Here is a 22515-nt window from a genome sequence, read left to right as displayed (position 1 = left end):
AAAACCAGGAAATGAGGAGTCAGACCAGATCAAGCAAAAAAAAAAATATATATATATATATATCTTTCTCTTTTAAACAAAGTAACTTCTAGAGCTACTATAATGTCATACAGACACATAGAATAAAAAAAACAAACCACAATTCTAGCTCTATATTTTTAAACACCTATTTATTATTATTTAGAAAACAAAATTAAATTGATTTACTGGAAAAAAAAAAGTAGCTCATCTTTTTTTAGTTTTTAAACAAGGGCACCATCCTGGAGATACTGCAATACCAGGTTAATGCATGGAGCAGAAAGAGCAAGCCCTTATTCTAGCTCCCTGTTCTAAAAATCTGTTTAATATAGCATTCTCATTTAGAGAACATATCAGATATTAAACAGATAAGAACAGATACTACACTTGATCTTAGCCAAAAGGCTGAGAAGCGATAACTTACTGCAGTGAACAGCTTTAAATAAACCACTTCCAAATATTAAACTCCAGAAAGGTAAACACAGCTAGACTCCGCCCCCAACAGCTGGATCCTTTTGAAGAGAGACATCGCCTTGGGGGGTCACAATATTCTGCTTCGTTGTGTTCCACCAAAAGAGATCCATCATCTCTCCAAAGCCCAGACTTTTAAAATGTGAAGTTTAGAACTGTAGTAATTCATTAATAATAATAATAATAAATTCATTTGATTAATTGCAAATTTTGCATGTGATGATGAACTCATTCTACCAATTTGCAAATGTGTTTTATTGCCTGTCGGGAGGGTGTATGTTCAGTGGCGGTTCTAGACCAAAATTACTAGGGGGGGCGTGGTGGGGCCAGTGTTTTTTCAGGGGGGCACATATGGACAAAACATGGCAATATTTAAGCATTCAAAATGTTTAGTTTAGTTTATTTAAAACCAAAACAATTGAGCATAAATACAATGAGATAAACATTCTGTCTCAATAGCCTAAACATAAAATAAATTGTGCTCAATAAATCTTAAAACCATGTTTCTCTTTTTTGTAAAATAAGATTTCTATTTTTGCATACAATGAATCTTTTCTTCAGATGTGGCTGCACTGGAGTGTCGTCCAAGCACTTGCTGATATCTGGAGAAAGATGAATACAGTAAATATGAGAGTGCTACTGAGAACAACATTTATTTATCATTATTCATTTATTAATTTATTATTATATCTATTATTTATATTTTATATTTATTAATTATTATTCAGACTTCACACTTTCAGGGTAGGCTATATGAATTGTAGGCCAACACTGCTCACACACATGCACTTGTTCAACATCACAAACCTGATGGTGCTGTACTTGATATGCATGGTGAACCTGGTTGTCCCAATGACTCGTTGGGTTGTCCCTCATTCTGTCCCTCAATCTGATCCTGAATGTCTTCATCCTCACTCTCAGATTGCCTTTCAGATGCCTCACTTTCCACCTCTCCAACCACCACCTCTGGCTCTCTCTCCACCTCTGGCTCTCTCTCCTCTTTCATAATCTTCATCTTCCTTACTCTCTCTATGTTGCTTTTTGCCAACAGGGGCAAAAAGGACAATGTCCTTCTTGCTCCTTTCCATGATAGCCTACAGTAGGTCTATACTAAAAAGTAAACGGAGAGGAATGTAGCCTCTACATATCACAAGGGCATTCAAGTTTTACAAGAAGGTTAAACACTGTCGGTTATTTTACCCATTTCCCAAAAATATTAAGTTAGGCTACTTATTGCTGTGCAACGCACTTTTAAGAAAGCGCAATAAAACTGATTTATTATTGTAGTGAACAACAACAGTAAAACACGGATATGTGCAAACACTGACATTACGAAACTGAATAATTTTCCTTACCTTCGCCTCTTTGCAGTAGCGTAGTCCTTGCAGGGCTGCAGCTGTTATCTCTCACATCCGAAGTTTACAATTCGCGCTGCTGCGGGTCTTTCTGCTGCAGGTAACAGTGTGCGTGTAGCGCTTTAAGGAGTCCGTGTAGAACACTCTGTCATGTCAGTTCCAATCTTCGAGCCAGCGCACGTCGAAATTAATAAAGCTTATTATCTGTTCAGCACAGGGGCCACAACAGGGGCCAGGAGCAATTTTACAGGGGCACTGGCCCCCGTTTAAAACCGCCTATGTGTATGTTCCTTTCCCTCATAAATGGCAGTAAAACCCATCCGGAGCCTTAAACCCTGCGTTCCATGAGGCTGCAGGGGGAGGCGCTCTCTTCTGGGGGAGCTGCAACTAGTTTAGAATGCGAGTTTAAGCTGAGATGTGATTGGTCTAACGGTAAAACAGCACGAGCGCTCGAGAACTTTTTGATACGTTGAAAGGTTACATTTTTACTTGGCAACAGAATGTATTTGAATTCTGATTAGTTGTTGTATCTGAATTCTGATTGGTTGTTGTATCTGAATTCTGATTGGTTGTTGTTATATTATTGCCCTTCTGTTGTTCATGTCGTAAAGTCAAGGAGCCTCTAAACCGATAATATTTAGGATTGTGATATTGAAATGACAATGGTTTTCACCCACCACATTTATCAATGCCCAATCATTCTTACGCTGTGATTGGCAAGATGCAAACGTTTCATGAATCACACGTGAACCCTGTCATACGGTGATTTCTACCCTTTCGATTGATAAATGAGAGCTTTTACATCATCCTCGTTAGTGTAGTGGACAGTATCTCTGCCTGTCACGCGGAAGACCGGGGTTCAATTCCCCGACGGGGAGGCTTTAGCAATTTATTAACAGGGGAATGTAGTGGTTCGCACTGTCGCCTCACAGCAAGAAGGTTCTGGGTTTGAGCCCAGCGGCTGGTGGGGGCCTTTCTGTGTGGAGTTTACGTGTTCTCCCTGTGTCAGCTCTGGTTAACCCCACAGTTGAAACACATGTAGTTAGGTGGTGTTGGGCTGAAGTGCCCTTGAGCATATATGTAAAATGTGTGTGTATATATGAGTGACTCACCACATTTCATGTCAATTAAATCTTATTAATGGTAACAGATCTAGATAAATCCAGTGACTATAGACCAAACTTTAATATGCCTAATGTTAATGTCAATTATGACTATTATAAATTGCCAGTGGTCGACCCTCTGATGATAATGTTCTTCTAATAATATTTTATTTCTTAGTTAGTAAAAGTCAGACAAAAAAAGTCAGACAAGTTCATTAGAATCTAACGTCTGGTCTGGTGATCTGACCTTGTCAGATATAGGGTCGTCTTGCTGCCGTCCAAAATAGTCCGCCATTCGTCCCTGGCGACCATCGTGACGGGCGATCCGAACTTTATCTCGGTGATTTTCTGATATTTTTTCTTCGTAGTTTGGCTTTCGCCATTTCCACCAACGGAACTTCATTTCATTATCTCATTCAAGAGAACATAAAATTAAGGACAAGCAGGCGATAAATGCAGAAGCAAAAAAACCCCAAACAAAATGGTTGAGTGTCGCAGGTTTTCTTGTCCTCTCGCGCTTATCATTAATAGTGCCATCTGTATGCTTTATTGGTAACTGCTAAGACATTGGGCGGGCTCAAGTGTGTACCACGCGGCGTACCAAATTCCGCTCGATTTATATGCGGGCTTGATCTGCGCGCGCATGCCACCGGCATTCACTCCAATCCCCCCGTTACACCGATCGGTGTACTGACCGGGGAATCAGCATATACTGCGGGGTACACACTTGAGTCCACCCATACAATGCCAGACACACGAAAAGCGGAAAGTCAACTATTAATTTTCGTCAACATACTGTAAATGTATCAAGTTATATATATTTTTTAACTAATCATGTGTAGTAAGGGCGAGTGGGAGATTTTTATGTTGTCAGTGGGAGGTCAGGAGGATTTTCGAAATGTTCCCTAAAGCGGGAGATCTCCCGCCCACGGCAGAAGAGTTGGAGCATCTGTATATAGATTGAGGCACTGCACTCTCAAAAGAGATGTGTTAAAAACAACACATATTTAACACATCAGCGTGTTTATATAAGGACAACACAGTTTGTGTTAATAAATGTGTTGAACTCTATAACACAGTAACTGTGTTGAACTATTTAACACACTAGTGTGTTAAAACAACACAGTTTGTGGTTTTTTTATTTATTTATTTAAATAAATAAGTCACAGGACTCACAGTCACAGGACTGTGCGCCTTACACACAGCACACACACCTCAGGACTGTGCACCTTACACACAGCACACACACCTCAGGACTGTGCACCTTACACACAGCACACACACCTCAGGACTGTGCACCTTACACACAGCACACACACCTCAGGACTGTGCACCTTACACACAGCACACACACCTCAGGACTGTGCACCTTACACACAACACACACACCTCAGGACTGTGCACCTTACACACAGCACACACACCTCAGGACTGTGCACCTTACACACAACACACACACCTCAGGACTGTGCACCTTACACACAGCACACACACCTCAGGACTGTGCACCTTACACACAGCACACACACCTCAGGAATGTGCACCTTACACACAGCACACACACTTCAGGACTGTGCACCTTACACACAGCACACTCACCTCAGGACTGTGCACGTTATACACAGCACACACACCTCAGGACTGTGCACCTTACACACAGCACACACACCTCAGGACTGTGCACCTTACACACAGCACACACACCTCAGGACTGTGCACCTTACACACAGCACACACACCTCAGGACTGTGCACCTTACACACAGCACACTCACCTCAGGACTGTGCGCCTTACACACAGCACACTCACCTCAGGACTGTGCACCTTACACACAGCACACTCACCTCAGGACTGTGCACGTTACACACAGCACACTCACCTCAGGACTGTGCACCTTACACACAGCACACTCACCTCAGGACTGTGCACGTTACACACAGCACACTCACCTCAGGACTGTGCACCTTCCACACAGCACACTCACCTCAGGACTGTGCGCCTTATACACAGCCCACACACCGCAATAATTTATAATGTGACTGTCACTGTGCAATACTTTATATGTGCAATACCTCACTCCATAATATGTAACACAACACCCCCCCCTTTTATTTTATTTATTTTTCTCCCCCTTCCCCTCTCTCTCTCTCTCTACACGCTGTTTGCACTGTTATTGGAGATGCTTTAAGCTCATTGTACATGTGTATAGTGACAATAAAGGCATTCTATCTATCTTCTATTCTATAATGGGGTGTAGGTGGGTGTGTGAGAGAGAGAGAGAGTGTGTGTTTGTGTGTGTGCGAGAGAGAGAGAGGGGGTAGAGAAAGAGAGAGGTATGAGTTTTTAAAGGCTACAGCCAGTACATTACTGAAAAGTCCTTAATCTCCAAATGTCCATTGTTCATCATAATCATATGAGAAAGAAAGTCCTACTTGAAAGTCTGCCTCCTCCACACGAACACATTCCTCAACAGAGTCAACAGCGGAGGTTGCAGACTCAGGCGATTTGAAAAAGGTAGTTAGTTTCAGAAGTGCAGCTGCATTCTTTTTGCTTTGTGCCCTTTTTTTCGTTTAGCGCAATCACTCTCATAACTGCGCTTCATCTTGTTTACAGTTCCCTCTGCTTTGGTTTGAATTTCCGTCGCGCACCTGTCTACGTCTTCAGATCATGGACTAGTCCAATGTAAAACAATCAGGGTGTGTGTGTGTGTGTGCTGGGACAAATACTATATACACATGAATTCGATATTCTGATGCTATTTTGGTGTGTTTTTCCATTTATATCGTTGACTACTTAATATCAGAGACAAATTAAGATTACATATATATTGTTTGGTGTTTACCGTGACGGGGCTGACCGTTAGGGGCCCCCAAATTTTGGGGGCCCTAGGCAACCGCCTTGGTTTGCCTAATGGTAAGTCCACCCCTGCGGGGCCCTACGCAACGTGCGTAATGTGCGTATTGGGTGAACCGGTACCTACACACACACACACACACACCAAGACGATGTCTCTCTTCAAAAGGATCCAGCTGTTGGGGCGGAGTCTAGCTGTGTTTACCTTTCTGGAGTTTAATATTTGGAAGTGGTTTATTTAAAGCTATTGACTACAGCAAGATATCGCTTCTCGGTCTTTTGACTAAGATCAAGTGTAGTATCTGTTCTTATCAGTTTGATATCTGATATGTTCTCTAAATGAGGGCGATATATTAAACAAATTTTGGAATAAGAGCTTGCTCTTTCTGCTCCACGCATCAACCTGGTATTGCAGTATCTCCAGGAATGGTGCCCTTGTTTAAAAACTAAAAAAAAAGGCAAACTTTTCTTTAATATGTTAGTTTAATGCTTGTGCTTTCTATGTAAGAGTAGATGTTTAACAGTAGAGAGCTAAAAGTGGGGTTTGCTTTTTCTGTTCCATGTATCTGTGTGACATTATAGTAGTCCTAGAAAGAGTTATTTTGCTCAAAAAATAAAGAAAATTCTTTTTTTTGTCTGATTTTTCCCTGTTTTCTGGTTTTCTCCATGTTTAACAAGCAACTGGACTGTTAGTCTGCAGTCATTCTTTTTCTTACTTTTTCATGAGACACAATATTTCCTATCTTCTACTTTCTTTTTATTTACCTACTGGCTTATTTTTTTTTCTCTGCCTGTTTGCAATGGCTAAGAAAGCTGTAAAGATGCAAGAGACTGGCCCAGGCCACCTTACCCTATATAGACAGGGCTGAGCCAGGTAAAAACTGCCCTTTTTTCCTGTCAAGGTTTTCTCAACAGATTCTGGTACTTCAGACCATACTGATCAAATTAAGATTTTGCGCCATCTTGAAATTTGTTCAGAATCGAAGATGGCCGCCAGGATACCTAAAATCGGTCCTATGTGGGAGGAAATTGTCCAAAGATCTGTTTTTTGGCCTAAATTGATGATTTATGGTGAGAGAAATAAGATTCCATGGCTTTCAAATCCTTACCCAGTGTTTTCATCATGCAAATCCAAGATGGCCGCCGTATGCGGCCCCCTAAACTACAAAGTATCTTATCTCCTGTTCTAGAAGGACTACAGCCGTAATTCTGGTGTCTATTCATAGGTTTTCATGGTCAGGGAATCCATTTCTGAAGGTATTTTGCAAATCTGACCATTTGGTCAATCAGAAAATCCAAAATGGCGCCCCACCATGGAGAAATGGTCTTGTGTGATTTGTGATCAAGGGACATAGTTTGTTGAATTCAAATAAATTGTGTGATCTTCTCATGTTCATGTAAGGTTTCATGTCCTGTTTCTGTGTATTAGATAACTGCAGGATAACTGGTTATCTCTAATTGACATCTAATCTATCTCTAATCCCAGTTTTTAAAAAACTAAAATCATAGAAATATCACCCAGTTCACAAATTTTAATGGGGATAAATAACTGTGATTTCTTTTCCAGCATCATCAGAGTCTCTGTGATGCTGCTGGCAGGCAAGCAATAGACTTTTGTGTAAACCACAGTAATGGCAGCAAAACCGCTTTTGAGCCAGGGAGCCAGTGACGGAGAATTGTGTGTTCTTTGCAATAGTTGCATTAAAGCGAAAGAAGATTTTTCCAAAGTGGCAAAAGATGGGCTGAAACGGTATTGGGAGTTAGCAGACAGGTGGTCAAGAATAGATAGCAGTTTGGATGAGGAATAATTTCTGCAGACCAGAATACGGATGTACAGCAAGCAGAAGGTTAAATCGAGTTCAGGGATCTTGCCAGATGAGAGCAGTGCTGATGAGCACATAAAGAGGAGTAACTTCCAGGCACAGATATGGTACCAGTGTCTGCAGCCAAATATAGAGTACCCATCCATCGACAGTGGCAGCGGTTGGGAAAGAACAGACGAGGGTATCCGGCCAATTTGGTTTACATGTCCACAACTGCCACCAAGTCTCTCCAAGAAAAAGACCAAGAGAAAGGATCAACAGAAGGGTAAGCAGTGTTTCTCTAATTTGATCTAATTCTTTTCAAATTCAAGAACAAAGTGCATTTACATTGAATCCAATGTTCTGTCTTGCAGGCTCAGCTGAATATGATGAAGATCTTGAGACAGTAGATGAGAGTGGCCCAGCTCGACCAAAGAGCAGGAAATCCTCCAGAAAACGACAAGTTTATGGTAGATAAATTTCTTTATCCAGGTCCAAGTCAGTTCTTTTCATTTTTCTTCTCTTAAATTTTCACCTTGCTCAAAATGTTAACATCACTTTCAGGTTCAACTGATTGTACAGATGAGACCCTGGAAGAGAGTGAACCACTTCATGAGGAACAAAGCGAAGGAGAACATGCTTCAAGAACTGGTGACGAGTGCTTTGGTGACGATGAAACGTCTGAAACAGAGGATACAGATACGGAGAATATTTCTGATAGTGACATTTCTGAACTTTTAACATCTGAGAGTGATGACTTTACTGATCTTGACATTAGTGATTAAGGAGACAGTGCATATTCATAGTTAACAGATGGAATATCCCAAAAGAATGGTGTACTTAATACTCAAGGGCCTTTGGACTTTTAATAGGACAGCAATGTTAGGGCTATTTTGTGCATAAGGTGTCCTATGATTACAAGAGCACTGAATAGACATTACCCACTTTTTGTTTTTTGTATCAGTTGAATCAACAGGTCTTGAGTATGGTTGAATCAACAGACTGCAGCAATAGCCCCAATCAGGGGCGTATCAAGCTTTCCAAAAGTGGGGGTGTTCTGGAATGGGGAAGCCATATCATTAGAAATCGGTTTATGGCTATATACATGCCCGGCGTGTACACTGTGATGTACTGTCAATGACCGATATGGAACTTTTTCATACCCATGGTCCATGGATGCAAATGAAAGGGAGGACAGCAGAAAGCCTATAAATCTAGCTGACTTCAGCCAAGTTCTGCATTTCATGCAGAGATCTATCATGTTGGGTTTTGGTGTTGTTACTGCCAGGGCTATGTAATTATTCAGTAAGTGAAGGCAAAAAGTATTGAGTGATAATTCTAGGTAACAGGATACTGTTCTATAACAGAGATGTCAGTATTGCTGCCTACACTGGTATACACTGATATAAACAAAACCAAAAACTTCACATAGCCCAAGAAGTCATACACAGTGTATAGATCATACACCATCATGCATAACAGTTTGGACTGGGATCGCTTTGTGTGAGCAGGAGGCATGGCTAATCAGTTCATGTTGGAGAAGCGCAGCATCCTGGAAGGACCTCTTTAGTATAGCATTCAAATAAGACGGGGCAGTTCCTGCTTTTAATGTCTTTAATTATTCAAACTCGTGTACAAAACTTGTTTGCATCATGCATTACATCAGGTTTAATGCATAAAATTTGAAAATGATGCAATAGACTACACATACAACAAACACTTAATGGCCAAATAACATTACTGTACAACAATTATTGAACATTCATTCGATTTGAAATGCCTTTAAATCTCAATTGAAAAACTCTTCTAAAAAGTGATAAACAGTAATAATGCATCAAATCAAATCAAGTTTATTTGTACAGCGCTTTTAACAATAAACATTGTCGCAAAGCAGCTTTACAGAATTTGAACGACTTAAAACATGAGCTAATTTTATCCCTAATCTATCCCCAATGAGCAAGCCTGTGGCGACGGTGGCAAGGAAAAACTCCCTCAGACGACATGAGGAAGAAACCTCGAGAGGAACCAGACTCAAAAGGGAACCCATCCTCATTTGGGCAACAACAGACAGCCTGACTATAATATTAACAGTTTTAACAGGTATAACCCTCAACTGTCCTCATGGGGCCGTCCTTCACAGGAGTGGGGCGATAAAACTCCGACCAGACACAGGGAACCAGGATGGATCAAGCAGGTCCGAGGGGCAGAAGAGGCCAGCATCTCAATCCCAGGATCAACATGTAACTCAGAGGGACAGATGGGGGGGGGGAAGAGAGAAAGAAAACGCGTTGTTAGGTATGCCCTAAAAATGACAAGTATTAAATCTGTGTGGTAGGCTCGCAGAGACGAGAGTCTTTACATCAGGCATAACACACAATGGCATGTTAATATGGTAAAAAATACATCATGACCTGCTCTGGCTGGATGCTTGATTGGGTGATGGGAGCACACTCCTCAGCAATGATGAGATGCAGATGGGACCCTTAGGCCTGGCCAAGACAGTTCAGTTACATTTCACCGGGTCTGGGACATGCGACAGAATGTCTGACGGCCGATTCCCTGCAGGCTACGATAGCCAGTCGAGGTCCCCACCGTCTCCACCAAAAGATTTCCTGTTGACTCCATGTAACTCAGAGGGACAGATTTGGGGTGGGGGGGAGAGAAAGAAAACACAGGTGGTTAGGTATGCCCAATGTCACCTGAATAAGTAGGAACAGTATACATATTGCACCGAGTACAAGCAGGGACTCCGGCAACTAACTATGACAGCATAACTAAAAGGAGAGAGCCAGAAGGTAACACAGGCATGAGGGAGCCCCGGGACATAAAGCAGCCAGCCACTACACCGTCAACAAACTCGAGTGAGCAAGCGAGTGGGGACTGACAGCATCCATACATCCCAGTTTACCAAAACACTCTATGTCTGAGGACCCTCCAGATCTACTCCTTTACCTCATAAACACCATTAACAAAAGGCTTGACTAAACAGATATGTTTTCAGCCTAGACTTAAATGCTGAGACTGTGTCTGATTCCCGAACATTACTTGGAAGGCTGTTCCATAACAGTGGGGCTTTGTAAGAAAAGGCTCTTCCCCCTGATGTAGCCTTCACTATACGAGGTACCAGCAGATAGCCTGCATCTTTTGATCTAAGTAGGCGTGGCGGGTCATAGAGGAGTAGAAGTTCACTCAGGTACTGTGGTGCGAGACCATTTAGTGCTTTAAAGGTCAATAGTAGTATTTTATAATCAATACGAAATTTGATTGGGAGCCAATGCAGTGTGGATAAGACAGGCGTGATGTGGTCATATTTTCTAGTTCTAGTAAGGACTCTTGCTGCGGCATTTTGAACTAACTGGAGCTTGTTTATGCACTTATTGGAACATCCAGACAGTAAGGCATTACAATAATCCAACCTGGAGGTAACGAAAGCATGGAATAGTTTTTCTGCATCATGCAATGACATTAAATTTCTTATCTTTGCAATATTTCTGAGATGAAAGAAAGCTATCCGGGTGATGTTATCAATGTGAGTTTCGAATGAAAGACTGGGGTCAATAATCACTCTGAGGTCTTTTACTGCTGCACGTGAAGAAACAGAAAGGCCATCCAGAGTTACTGTGTAATCAGAAAACTTACTTCTAGCTGTATGTGGTCCTAGCACAAGTACTTCAGTCTTGTCAGAGTTAAGCAGAAGGAAATTTATAAGCATCCAGTGTCTAATGTCCTTAACACATTCCTCAATTTTATTAAGCTGGTGTCTCTCATCAGGTTTTGCAGAGACATACAACTGTGTGTCATCAGCATAACAGTGGAAATTAATACAATGTTTACGAATAATATCGCCCAGAGGTAACATATATAGAGAAAAAAGCAGTGGACCCAAGACAGAACCTTGTGGAACACCAAACTTTACCTCGGTACGTCTAGAAATATCACCATTTATATCAACATACTGAAAACGATCAGTTAGATAAGACCTGAGCCAGGAGAGGGCCATTCCCTTAACTCCCACAACATTTTCTAGTCTATCCAGAAGAATGGAATGATCAATGGTATCAAATGCTGCACTAAGGTCAAGCAACACAAGTAGCGAGACACAGCCCTGATCAGACGCCAACAGTAGGTCGTTTACTACTTTAACCAGTGCTGTCTCTGTGCTATGATGAGGTCTAAATCCTGACTGATACATTTCATGGATGTTATTCCTATGTAAATATGAGCATAACTGCTGTGCCACAGCTTTTTCAAGGATCTTGGAGATAAAGGGGAGGTTTGATATTGGCCGATAATTGGACAGCTGACAGGGATCAAGGTCAGGTTTTTTAATCAGGGGTTTGATAACTGCTAGTTTAAAGGATTTGGGTACATAGCCAATCATAAGAGAAGAATTTATTATTTTTAGAAGCGGTTCAATTACTCCAGGCATTATCTGTTTGAATAGATGTGTCGGTAACGGATCTAGTACGCAAGTTGAGGCTTTTGATGTAGAGATTAATGAAAGTAATTCAGTTTCTTTTAGGGGAGTAAAACATTCTAACTGATGATCTGATACAGTTATATTGTTAACTACAAGGTCACTTTCATTGTCTAACCTTAATTAATAGTTTGAATTTTTTGTCGGATATTCTCAATTTTGTCATTAAAATAATTCATGAAGTCGTTGCTACTACATACTGCAGGTGTGCATGTGTTGATAGTGGACTTATTCCTGGTTAATTTTGCTACAGTATTAAATAGGAATCTAGGATTATTTTTGTTATCTTCTATTAGGGAGGAGAAATATGTTGATCTCGCAGCACTAAGAGCTTTTCTATACTTCAGGAAGCTCTCCTTCCAAGCTAATTTGAACACTACCAATTTTGTTTGATGCCATTTACGTTCCAATTTTCGAGTGGTCTGTTTTAATGTGCGAGTGTCATCATTATACCAGGGTGCTAATTTTTTGTCTCTGACCATTTTCCTTTTTAGAGGAGCTACATTATCTAAAGTATGGCGGAATGTTGACTCTAAGCATTCAGTTGCCTGATCAAGTTCTGCAGGGGCTGACAGTGACCCAATCAAAGTTGACAGCTCTGGGAGATCATTTATAAAGCTCTGTGCAGTAGTTGACGTGAAAGTACGTTTAATACAGTAGCGTGGTGAGGTGCATATATTATTACTCAGACATATTTTGAATGAGATGAGACAATGATCTGAGATAACTTCAGACTGTGGAAGTATGACCACACTGTCTACGTTTAATCTGAATGTTAGTATTAGATCAAGGGTGTGACCACCATTATGGGTCGGTCCTATGACATTCTGCTTAATCCCGACTGAATCTAAGATGGACACAAACGCTGTTTTTAAAGGGTCTTCTGGGTTATCGAAGTGAATATTAAAATCTCCGACAACTAAAGCTTTGTCTAAGGAAATAACCAAATCTGAGATAAAATCTGCAAATTCAGAAAGAAACTCAGAATATGGCCCCAGGGGCCTGTAAATAATAAGCAATGGAATTAACTGGGTAGACTTATTTTTCGAGGCTACATACATTATATGAGTATGAAGAACTTCAAATGTATTAAATTTATAACCAGGTTTGTGTGTTACACCTAGATAATCGTTATAAATAACCGCGACGCCTCCTCCTCTGCCAGTTAGACGAGGCTGGTGTATATAACTGTATCCAGGAGGACTTGCTTCATTTAATGCTATATATTCATTTGGCTTAATCCATGTTTCTGTTAAACACAGTACATTAAACTCCTGATCAGTAATGAGTTCATTAACCATTAGCGCTTTAGATGTAAGAGATCTAATATTTAATAGCCCCACCTTTAGATCAAAGGTGCTGGCAGCAGCTGTACAGTCAGTCTGATCTAATTTTATATTGATTAGGTTACTGGAACAAACTCTCTGAAAATTTCTACCTTTTTGTTGAGCTCGGGGAACAGACACAGTCTCGATGTAGTGGGCCCTGAGTGACGACTCTGTGCAGCTAGCAGACAGTCGGTTTAGCCTGTTTGTCTGCTCCCTGGCCTTGGCTCTGGATTGTCAGAAATTAACTAGGCCTGTTCTAAGACTATGACCTATGCTGCAGGAAATGAGAGCAGCACCTTCCCGAGTGGGATGGATACCATCCCGCCCTAACAGGCCAGCAGTGCCCTCAAAATTAGCCCAATTATCTATAAAGCCCACACTGTTTTTAGAGCACCACCTGGACAGCCAGCAGTTCAGCGACCATAACCTGCTGTAAGCTACATCGCCACGCCGCATTGGGATGGGACCAGAGCATACTACAGCATCGGACATCGCCTTCGCTAATTTAAACACCTCTACAAAGTTACTCTTAGTAACCTCAGACTGACGAAGGCGTATATCATTAGCTCCTGCATGGATAACTATCTTTGAGAACCTGTGCTTGCCTAGGACCCTAAGATTACCTGCTATGTCCGGCGCCCTGGCTCCCGGTATACACCTGACTAAAGCTGCTGGTGCCCCTAAAGGCTGAGCTAATTTCACGTGCCGTATGATAGAGTCCCCTATAACCAGAGCTCTTTCAGGTTTCTCAGTGGGTGCATCACTAAGGAGAGCAAACCTGTTTGACACGTGACGCGGAGAGGAGTGGTGCTCCCGTGGGCGAGCCTCAGCGGTAGCTTTGGCTCTACGCTTATGCCGCCGAGCCGTCACCCATTCGCCCCGCTGTAAGGGCTCTAATGCCGGAGTTGGGGGATTGCTAACTCCACCTAGGGCGTCCAGACTTTCCCTAACAGAAACTACACTGTTCTCACGCTCACTAACCTGCTCTAAAGCCTGGACACGCGCTTCTAGCACTGTAATCTTCTCTGTCAGAGAGCTAACTAATCTGCACTTATCACAAGTAAAGCTAATAGAGCTATCGCTAGTGACGGAGGAAGAATGACTAAACATCCTGCACTCAGCACACTGAACAGGCTGAAGGTGTGCCATGATGAAAAGATTCACGTACCTTAAATGAAGATCTGTTGATATTAAAGCAGATCAGATGGCCTCCGCTTGTGGACTTTACACAGGAGGAGAGAAAAAGAAAGCTTCCGGTCTCGGCGTTCTTCCGAAAAAAGAAAGAGAAAAAACCGGGAAAAAAAACCAGACAAAGGAAAGCGAAAGTGAAAAGTACAAAAATGAAAGCGACAGTATAATAAAAATGAAGAGGATACTGGAAATTTATTTATAGAAAAAAAGTTTAAAAAGGATTAGTAATTAACGCCGGCACTCGCGGGAAAAAGGACTCGGCGCGAACAACTCCATGAATGCATGAAAAGTAGACTTGGTACAAACACACACACTCGTAATAAAAAACTTGCCTCAACTGACTTTACAGCTAGTAACTACTACTATTTAACATCACTGTCAACCTTACTTTACCCTGACACACTGTGTTTGAAACAACCAAATGTGTTTTTTCTTTGCTCCTTATAAGAAACAAATTGTTGAGCAATCATTTGTCTGTCCAACAGGTCAAGTTTGTTCTTCTGAACATGACACACAGCTACACTATTAAGACGTGTTTGTGTCATGCTACTTCGCAGCCATGTTTTCAGCCTTCTTAGAACAGATCATTCATACATTACTCACTTTTTAATATTATACAGACATTTAAGTGCACATGTCAAGCAAACCTATCCAAGTTGCTTTGGATAAAAGTGTCTGCTGCTACTAAGTATAATGTAATAGAACTTAACATTTTTGGATGACATAATCAAGAGCAGTAATATAATCAATGTAGGTTCATATAATCAATCAAGGTTTTGGAGGTTGTTGATATAGACATGCATCATTAAAATGGTGTACCCCTACTTCAAAACCAAAAAGTTAGCTACTCACAGGAGATTGAGGAGGACTCAATATGGTTCTACAAAATAGCTTAATTATCCCCAACATGTTCTACTTCTCCATGTACTCAGGGACCTTGTGGCGCAATGGTAGCGCGTCTGACTCCAGATCAGAAGGCTGCGTGTTCAAATCATGTCGAGGTCAAGCTTTTTTGGACCTTCCGGCAAGATGGCGTGCTGAGTAGTTGCACATTTGGTATGCTCTGCAAGCCTAGTCCCAAATTGCAACAAAATTAAAATATTCTCCCAACATTTACCTCGTTTTTAGTCAGCCGAAGCCAGAAAAATGATGTTCGAGGAAGTTAAAGCCTCGGGAAGTGAAATAAAGTCGACACTGGAAATAGGGGCCGAGCTGAGCCTAGCATCGGCTAACGAAACTAACATTAACGTTCGCCAAGAAGAAACAGAGGATATGGAGGCAACTTTCTCTGTGGTAAGAAGAAGACAACACAGCCCTCCATCCAATGTCACTGTCTCTGCTAAGAAACAGAAGGGAATGCCGAAACTACAGCCGGAATTTGTGTCTAATGTGGACGTCCTAGCTGCTACCCAGAACTTAACGGCATTAGTAGAGGACTTCAGTGCACAGCTAAAACAGAACAACATCATGATAGCTAACGTCGCAAAGGCAGCGGAGTTTAACGCTGCGAACATCAAAGAGGGACAAGAAAAGACTAAAGTGCTTGAAAATGCAGTGCGGGAGCTTCAGAAGGAGAATTTGGAGCTGAAAGAAAAAACTGAGGAATTGGAGCGATATCAAAGAAGATGGAACCTCCGTCTAAATGGGCTCCCCGAAACTGAGGGCGAGAATACCCGACAGGAGGTAGCAGAGCTAATAACAAGGATGATACCAGAATGGTCACACAAAATGGACATAATTCTGGACACTGTTCACAGACTGGGGAAACCGAAACCAGGAAAGACTCGTCAGATCATCTTACAATTCACCTCAAGAACCCACCGCGACGCACTTTGGAAACAAGCGAAGGACGACAGGGTGTGCGCCGAGAGGAAGGTACGCTTCAAAGAGGACCTCACCACAGCGGAACGAGATGCTCGCAACGCGCTCTGGCCAAAGATTGAAAGAGCGAGACAGCAGGGAATGAAGGCATTCTTCAGAGGACCCTTCGGATTCATCAACGGACAACGCATTCAGGAATAGGAAAGGTGATCGGGTATACCAGCTGACTACGATAAAATGTAAAGGGAGGAAAATGTTTATTGGGGCGTTGCTGAAGTTAAAAACTTACCGTTACTTTTGACGGCAGGTGCTTAATTTAAAGCCACTAGAGTAGCCTGTTTGGCTCTTTTCTTTTATTTTTTGTCCATCATTCTTTTATTTATGTCGTTGTTTACCACATAAGTTTCAGTTACATCTCTAAATGTAAGGGTTCTTAAAGACAACACGGAAAGGAAAGCTTTGTTTTTGTTTTGCAAAGGGCAGAAAAATACTTTCACGTTTATGCAGGAGACACATTCTATGAGGGAGGATGAAACGTTTTGGACACAACAATGGGGAGAAAAGATTTTTTTCAGTCATGGCACAGAACGGTCAGGAGGAGTGGCAATTTTGCTAAATAACTGTTCTGGGAAACACTTGTATGTGAAGGCAGACGAACACGGACATTGGTTGATTGCAGTGATGGACTTAGTAAGTAAGTAAGTAAGTAAGTAAGCTTAATTTGTATCGCACATTTAAACACAGCATGCACTGACCAAAGTGCTGTACAGAGTCAGTATTAAAAGACAAATGATCAAAAAGAAAAATAAAAAGAAATAAATAAAATAAAACTATAATGATAACAACAATAACAATAAGGTTAGGGAAAGGCCAAGGAATAGAGATGGGTTTTTAGCCTAGATTTAAAGGCAGAGATGGAGGGAGCAGATCTAATGTCCGGTGGGAGCTGATTCCAGAGACGTGGAGCAGCAACAGAAAAAGCTCTGTCACTTCTCTGCTTCAGCCGCGAGCGAGGTACATGAAGAAGCCCTGTGTTAGAGGATCTTAGAGACCTTTGGACTGAGTGGGGCTATAAAAGGTCATTGATGTAGGCTGGGGCCAGCCCACTGAGTGCTTTAAAAACAAATAATAAGACTTTAAATTGTATTCTGAAAAAGACTGGGAGCCAGTGCAAGGAGGCCAGAATGGGAGTGATGTGCTCACGTCTCCTGGTGCCAGTTAACAGACATGCAGCTGCGTTTTGGACCAGCTGTAAACGTCTAAGTGAGGTTTGAGGGAGGCCAAGATAAAGGGAATTGCAGTAATCCAGTCGTGATGTGATAAAAGCATGGATGACTATTTCAAGATCGTTATGAGATAGGAAGGATTTGAGGCGGGAAATCACTCTGAGTTGGTAAAAACTATTTTTGAGTCACTTAAATGACTCAAGGCTCATTTTGCTGAATGTGTATGGGTACAACAACAGACAGAAGAATTTGGACTTGTTAAAAGACATGACAAACGAAATAGAGAGATGCAAACTATCTTACCAATGTAAAAATGTATTAATAGGAGGGGATCTTAATTTGGTAAATGATGAATGGTTGGATAGGTCTCCCCCAAGAGGCCATACTTATTCACCGAATAAGACATTTCAAGAATTCTGCCATTCAAATGCGCTACAAGACGCCTGGAGGCACTACAATGGTAACAAAGTACAATTTTCTTGGTTTCAACCAAATGGGAGTCATCTGTCTAGGTTGGATTACTGGTTGCTATCAGACCCTCTTTTAGGACTGGTGTCTGATGTAAGAATGTCAGCAGCTCCGTTAACAGATCATTCAGTTATCTCTCTGGTACTAAAACCCCCTGAACCACAATTTCATTCTAAGGGTTATTGGAAATTCAACTCAGAGTTACTTTCACATGATTACTGTACGGGTATCAAGCAACTTATAAAAGAGGTTATGGATATGGAGGATTTTTCCTCATACATACTGAAATGGGAATTCTGTAAGTATAAAATAAGACAATATTCAATCGCTTACAGTAAAAATCTTAAAAAGTCTCAAAGACAAGAGGAACTGCAGCTCATTAAGGAGCTGAATGCCACATGCAACAAGCCCACACTTACAGATAATGACAAACAAACTCTATTGACTCTGCAGACAAAGTTGGATGATATGTATGCAAGAAAAGCCAAGGGTGCTTGTGTTAGATCTCGGGCTAGGTGGATAGAAGAGGGGGAAAAAAACTCAGCATATTTTTGTTGCCTTGAAAAAACCAGACAGCAAAGGAATGAAATACGATCTTTACTGATTGATAATAACCTATGCAAGGATCAAAGGGTTATTTCTAAAGAGATTCTAACCTTCTATAGCCAACTGTATACTTCCAAGTTCTCAGAGAACGAGACACTCACTTTCTTTGAAGGTATTAAACACCACATTCCACAAATTACAGAAGTATTCAGGGACACTTGTGATGGAGAGTTACAGATTCAAGAAATGGATGCAGTTATCAGTAAAATTAAAATTAACAAATCCCCGGGGGTTGATGGCTTAACTGCCAATTTCTACAAACATTTTTGGCCAGACGTGCACCATTTTCTTTTCCATACATTCCTTGAAATATTAAACAGCCACACACTTTCCCCATCCATGAAACAAGGTATTATAATACTAATTCCCAAACCAGGGAAAAATTCACTGGTTTTAGATAATAGAAGACCTATTACACTTCTCACAACAGACTACAAGATTTTAACTTATGTTTTTGCAAACCGTCTTAAAACAGGTATTGAACAATGTGTTAGTGAGTCTCAGTCAGGCTTTATGAAGAATAGATCTATTCATAATAACATCAGGTTAATTCTGGACATTATAGATTACAGTGATATGATAGAAAATGAAGGTTTTATACTATTTCTAGATTTTTTCAAAGCATTTGATACTTTAGAACATAACTTCCTCTTTCAGTCTCTTGAATGCTTTGGTTTTGGGAATGGATTCTGTAATTTTGTCAAGACATGTATAAATAGTGTGGTTGCTCTACCCAGCGGAACAACCACACGTTTTCCAATTCAAGTAGGGGTAAGACAAGGCTGTCCTATTAGCCCATACCTATTTATCTTGGCAGTAGAAATGTTGGCTATTCATATTAAAAATTACACAGAACTAACAGCACTCCGTGTGCTTGATACAGATATAGTCATAAGTCAATTAGCGGATGACAACAATTTTTCTGAAGGATAAACATCAAATCCCAGTGGCGATTAAAGGGATTGAAATGTTCTCCAAAGCCTCAGGTTTATGCCTTAATATCACCAAATGTGAGCTCATGCCTATCAAACAATGTGAAGAGTTGGTCATTAATAGTATACCAGTTAAAAGGGAAATAAAATACTTGACAAACAGAGAAGAATCAAGCTTAATATAACAGACACCATTCAGAAAGGGAAAACAAGGCTGGACATATGGCAGCAAAGAGACTTGTCTGTTTTTGGCAGGGTGTACCTAACAAAAATGGAATTTTTATCTAGGTGCATCTATCCTTCACACTCCTTAGCCATCCCAAAAGATGAAATTAAAGCTGTTAATCAAGCTAATTTCAGCTTTATATGGAGGAATAAAACTCACTATTTACAGAAAGCATACATTGTCAAGGACTTTAAAGGGGGGGGGGGGGGGGTTTAAAAGTTATTGACTTTAACTGTTTAAATGGCATGATTAAACTTAACTGGATTAAGGAGTACTTGAAGAAGAGTGAAGCCTTTTGGTACTGTATACCCAGACTGATCTTTAGTAGAGTTGGTGGCTTGCCTTATCTCCTGTCATGTGACTTTGCCATTTCAAAATTACCAATCAAATTGTCAGACTTTCACCAGCAAGTTCTAATGTACTGGAAACTTATCTACAAGCACAATTTCACACCCCATTCTTCCCCTATTTGGAACAATAGATATGTTACATTGAGTCGTAAATCCTTGTATATAAAAGAATGGAAAGAGAAGAATATTTGTTCCATATTGGATATTTTGGATGATGAAGGGAACATTTTTTCTTATAATACATTTTGTGTTAAGTATGGTTTTACCCCCCTGAAACGACAATTTCATAATGTCATTAAAGCTATCCCTGAAGGTTTGATTAAAACTATCCAAAACTATTTGAAATATGACAGTTTACAACCCAGGTTGCCTGATTTAATTGTGAAAGGTGTGCATCTACTAGATATTAAAAGTACAAACAAGTTTATAAGAGAATGCTTACGAGAAGAGTTTCACCCGGTGAGACCAATAAGAAATACAACTTCTTTTACTGAAAGCCAGTTAGTCTCACTCAGAACTAAATATTTGAAGTTCCCAATTCCACCAAAAGCAAAAGAGGTGCATTTTAAAACCATTAATAACATATATCCATCAAAAGAATTGCTACACCACAGATTTAATATTGATTTAGAGCTATGTGTGTTCTGTAAGAAAGAAATAGATGCAACTGTACACATTTTCAGTGATTGTTTGGGAACACAAAGTTTTTGGGTTGCTGTGAAGAACTGGTTGGCAATATCTGGACCTAGACTTACAGCTGAAGAAATTCTTTTTGGCACCACAAGGAGAAACTCAGAAGAGAATTACATGGTGAATGTTGTTATAATTTTAGGTAAATTCTTTATTCATAAAACCAGATATCTAAAAACGTTCCCTCACTTTATAGTATTTAAAACAGAATTTAATACATACTGGAATTCACTTAATAAAATGACAAGTAAGAAAGCAACTGTCCTTAAAAATATTATCTGCAATTTTATCTAACAGCCCTTGTACATGTAGAAATGAAATTACTGTCCTATTTGTATTGTCTGTGGTAGTTGTGTTAGTACAAAGAGACTTGGCTATGTAGATGGCAGTGTTTTTTTTTCTTTCTTTGTTCTTTTCTTTCTCTTTCTTTCTTTGTTTTGTGTTTGTCTTGTTTGTTTTATGTTTTTTGACTACATGTGAGATGTAATGTTAAGTTCTTTAAAATACTCTTATATGAGCATGTAACATGTACTGGGTTATAATCTTAAGTGTACACATGCTTTGTATTGAGATTGAATTTCAATTAAAAAAAAACTTCTCCACGTACTCGATTGGAATACTAAATACTGGCCTCCAGTGGTAACACAAACAAGACAGTTTTGGTGACTGAGCGAGTCCGCCAAGTTCGGGTGAGAAAAACTGTTTTGAGTCCGTTGCGTGGCTGTTTTTTGTCTAACGTTATGGCAATAGTTTACTTCCTTGTTACACATTTTATAGTAGCTGTATAATTTTCATAATGATGTCATTTTAATCTGACAAAAGTGCGGGGGATGAAATTGTGTTTCAACAAAAGTGGGGGGGATGAAACGTACGCATCCCCCGCGGGTGATACGCCCCTGATCACAGGTGTTCAGCTGAGGCTTGTGCACTGAAACTCCTCCATATTCCTTGAATAAGTTAATGATATAATGCAATGTAGAGGGTGAAATATCCAAATCCCTTCCTTTATTTCTTTGAGGAACATTTGTTTTTCAACATTTCAATAATTTTCTCACGCATTTGTTGACAAACTGGAAATCCTCGGCCCATCTTTACTCCTCAAAGACTAGACCTTTCCTGGATATCGATTTTGTACCAAATCATGAATACAATCACCCAGGGGCGCAGATAGGATTTTTGAACTGGGGGGGACTGAGCTGTCAGCAAATGATTCCATTTTGTGTATATATGTGTGTGTGTATATACATATACACACACACACTACCATTCAAAAGTTTAGGGTCACTTTGAAATGTCCTTATTTTTGAAAGAAAAGCACTGTTCTTTTCAATGAAGATCACTTTAAACTAATCAGAAATCCACTCTATACATTGCTAATGTGGTAAATGACTATTCTAGCTGCAAATGTCTGGTTTTTGGTGCAATATCTCCATAGGTGTATAGAGGCCCATTTCCAGCAACTCTCACTCCAGTGTTCTAATGGTACAATGTGTTTGCTCATTGCCTCAGAAGGCTAATGGATGATTAGAAAACCCTTGTACAATCATGTTAGCACAGCTGAAAACAGTTGAGCTCTTTAGAGAAGCTATAAAACTGAC

At 40.5% G+C, this 22515-nt stretch overlaps 1 protein-coding gene, 2 non-coding genes and 1 pseudogene across 3 annotated transcripts; 2 read left to right on the top strand and 2 right to left on the bottom strand.

Annotated features, from left to right (window-relative positions):
- Window positions 1-245: 245 nt before the first annotated feature.
- On the bottom strand, window positions 246-435 carry LOC132897116 (U2 spliceosomal RNA). Its single transcript, XR_009656245.1, has one exon. It is a non-coding gene; the product is annotated as a U2 spliceosomal RNA (small nuclear RNA).
- A 5628-nt stretch (window positions 436-6063) lies between these two features.
- On the top strand, window positions 6064-6240 carry LOC132897225 (U2 spliceosomal RNA; annotated as a pseudogene).
- Window positions 6241-13692: 7452 nt separating this feature from the next.
- On the bottom strand, window positions 13693-15651 carry LOC132883928 (uncharacterized; the record flags this gene model as incomplete). The annotated part of the gene is made up of 2 exons (XM_060918022.1): window positions 15617-15651; window positions 13693-14428 (listed from the first exon to the last, which is right to left on the bottom strand). Coding segments are annotated over exons 1-2 (771 nt in total), but the record flags the coding sequence as incomplete, so codon positions are not given.
- trnaw-cca (transfer RNA tryptophan (anticodon CCA)) lies at window positions 15532-15603 on the top strand. The gene has a single exon. It is a non-coding gene; the product is annotated as a tRNA-Trp (tRNA).
- Window positions 15652-22515: the final 6864 nt, after the last annotated feature.

This window comes from Neoarius graeffei, chromosome 1 (assembly GCF_027579695.1).
Source record: "Neoarius graeffei isolate fNeoGra1 chromosome 1, fNeoGra1.pri, whole genome shotgun sequence".
Lineage (NCBI taxonomy): Eukaryota > Metazoa > Chordata > Actinopteri > Siluriformes > Ariidae > Neoarius > Neoarius graeffei.
The sequence above is the reverse complement of the archived record's forward strand: the minus strand, read 5'-3'. Positions and strand labels throughout refer to the sequence as shown.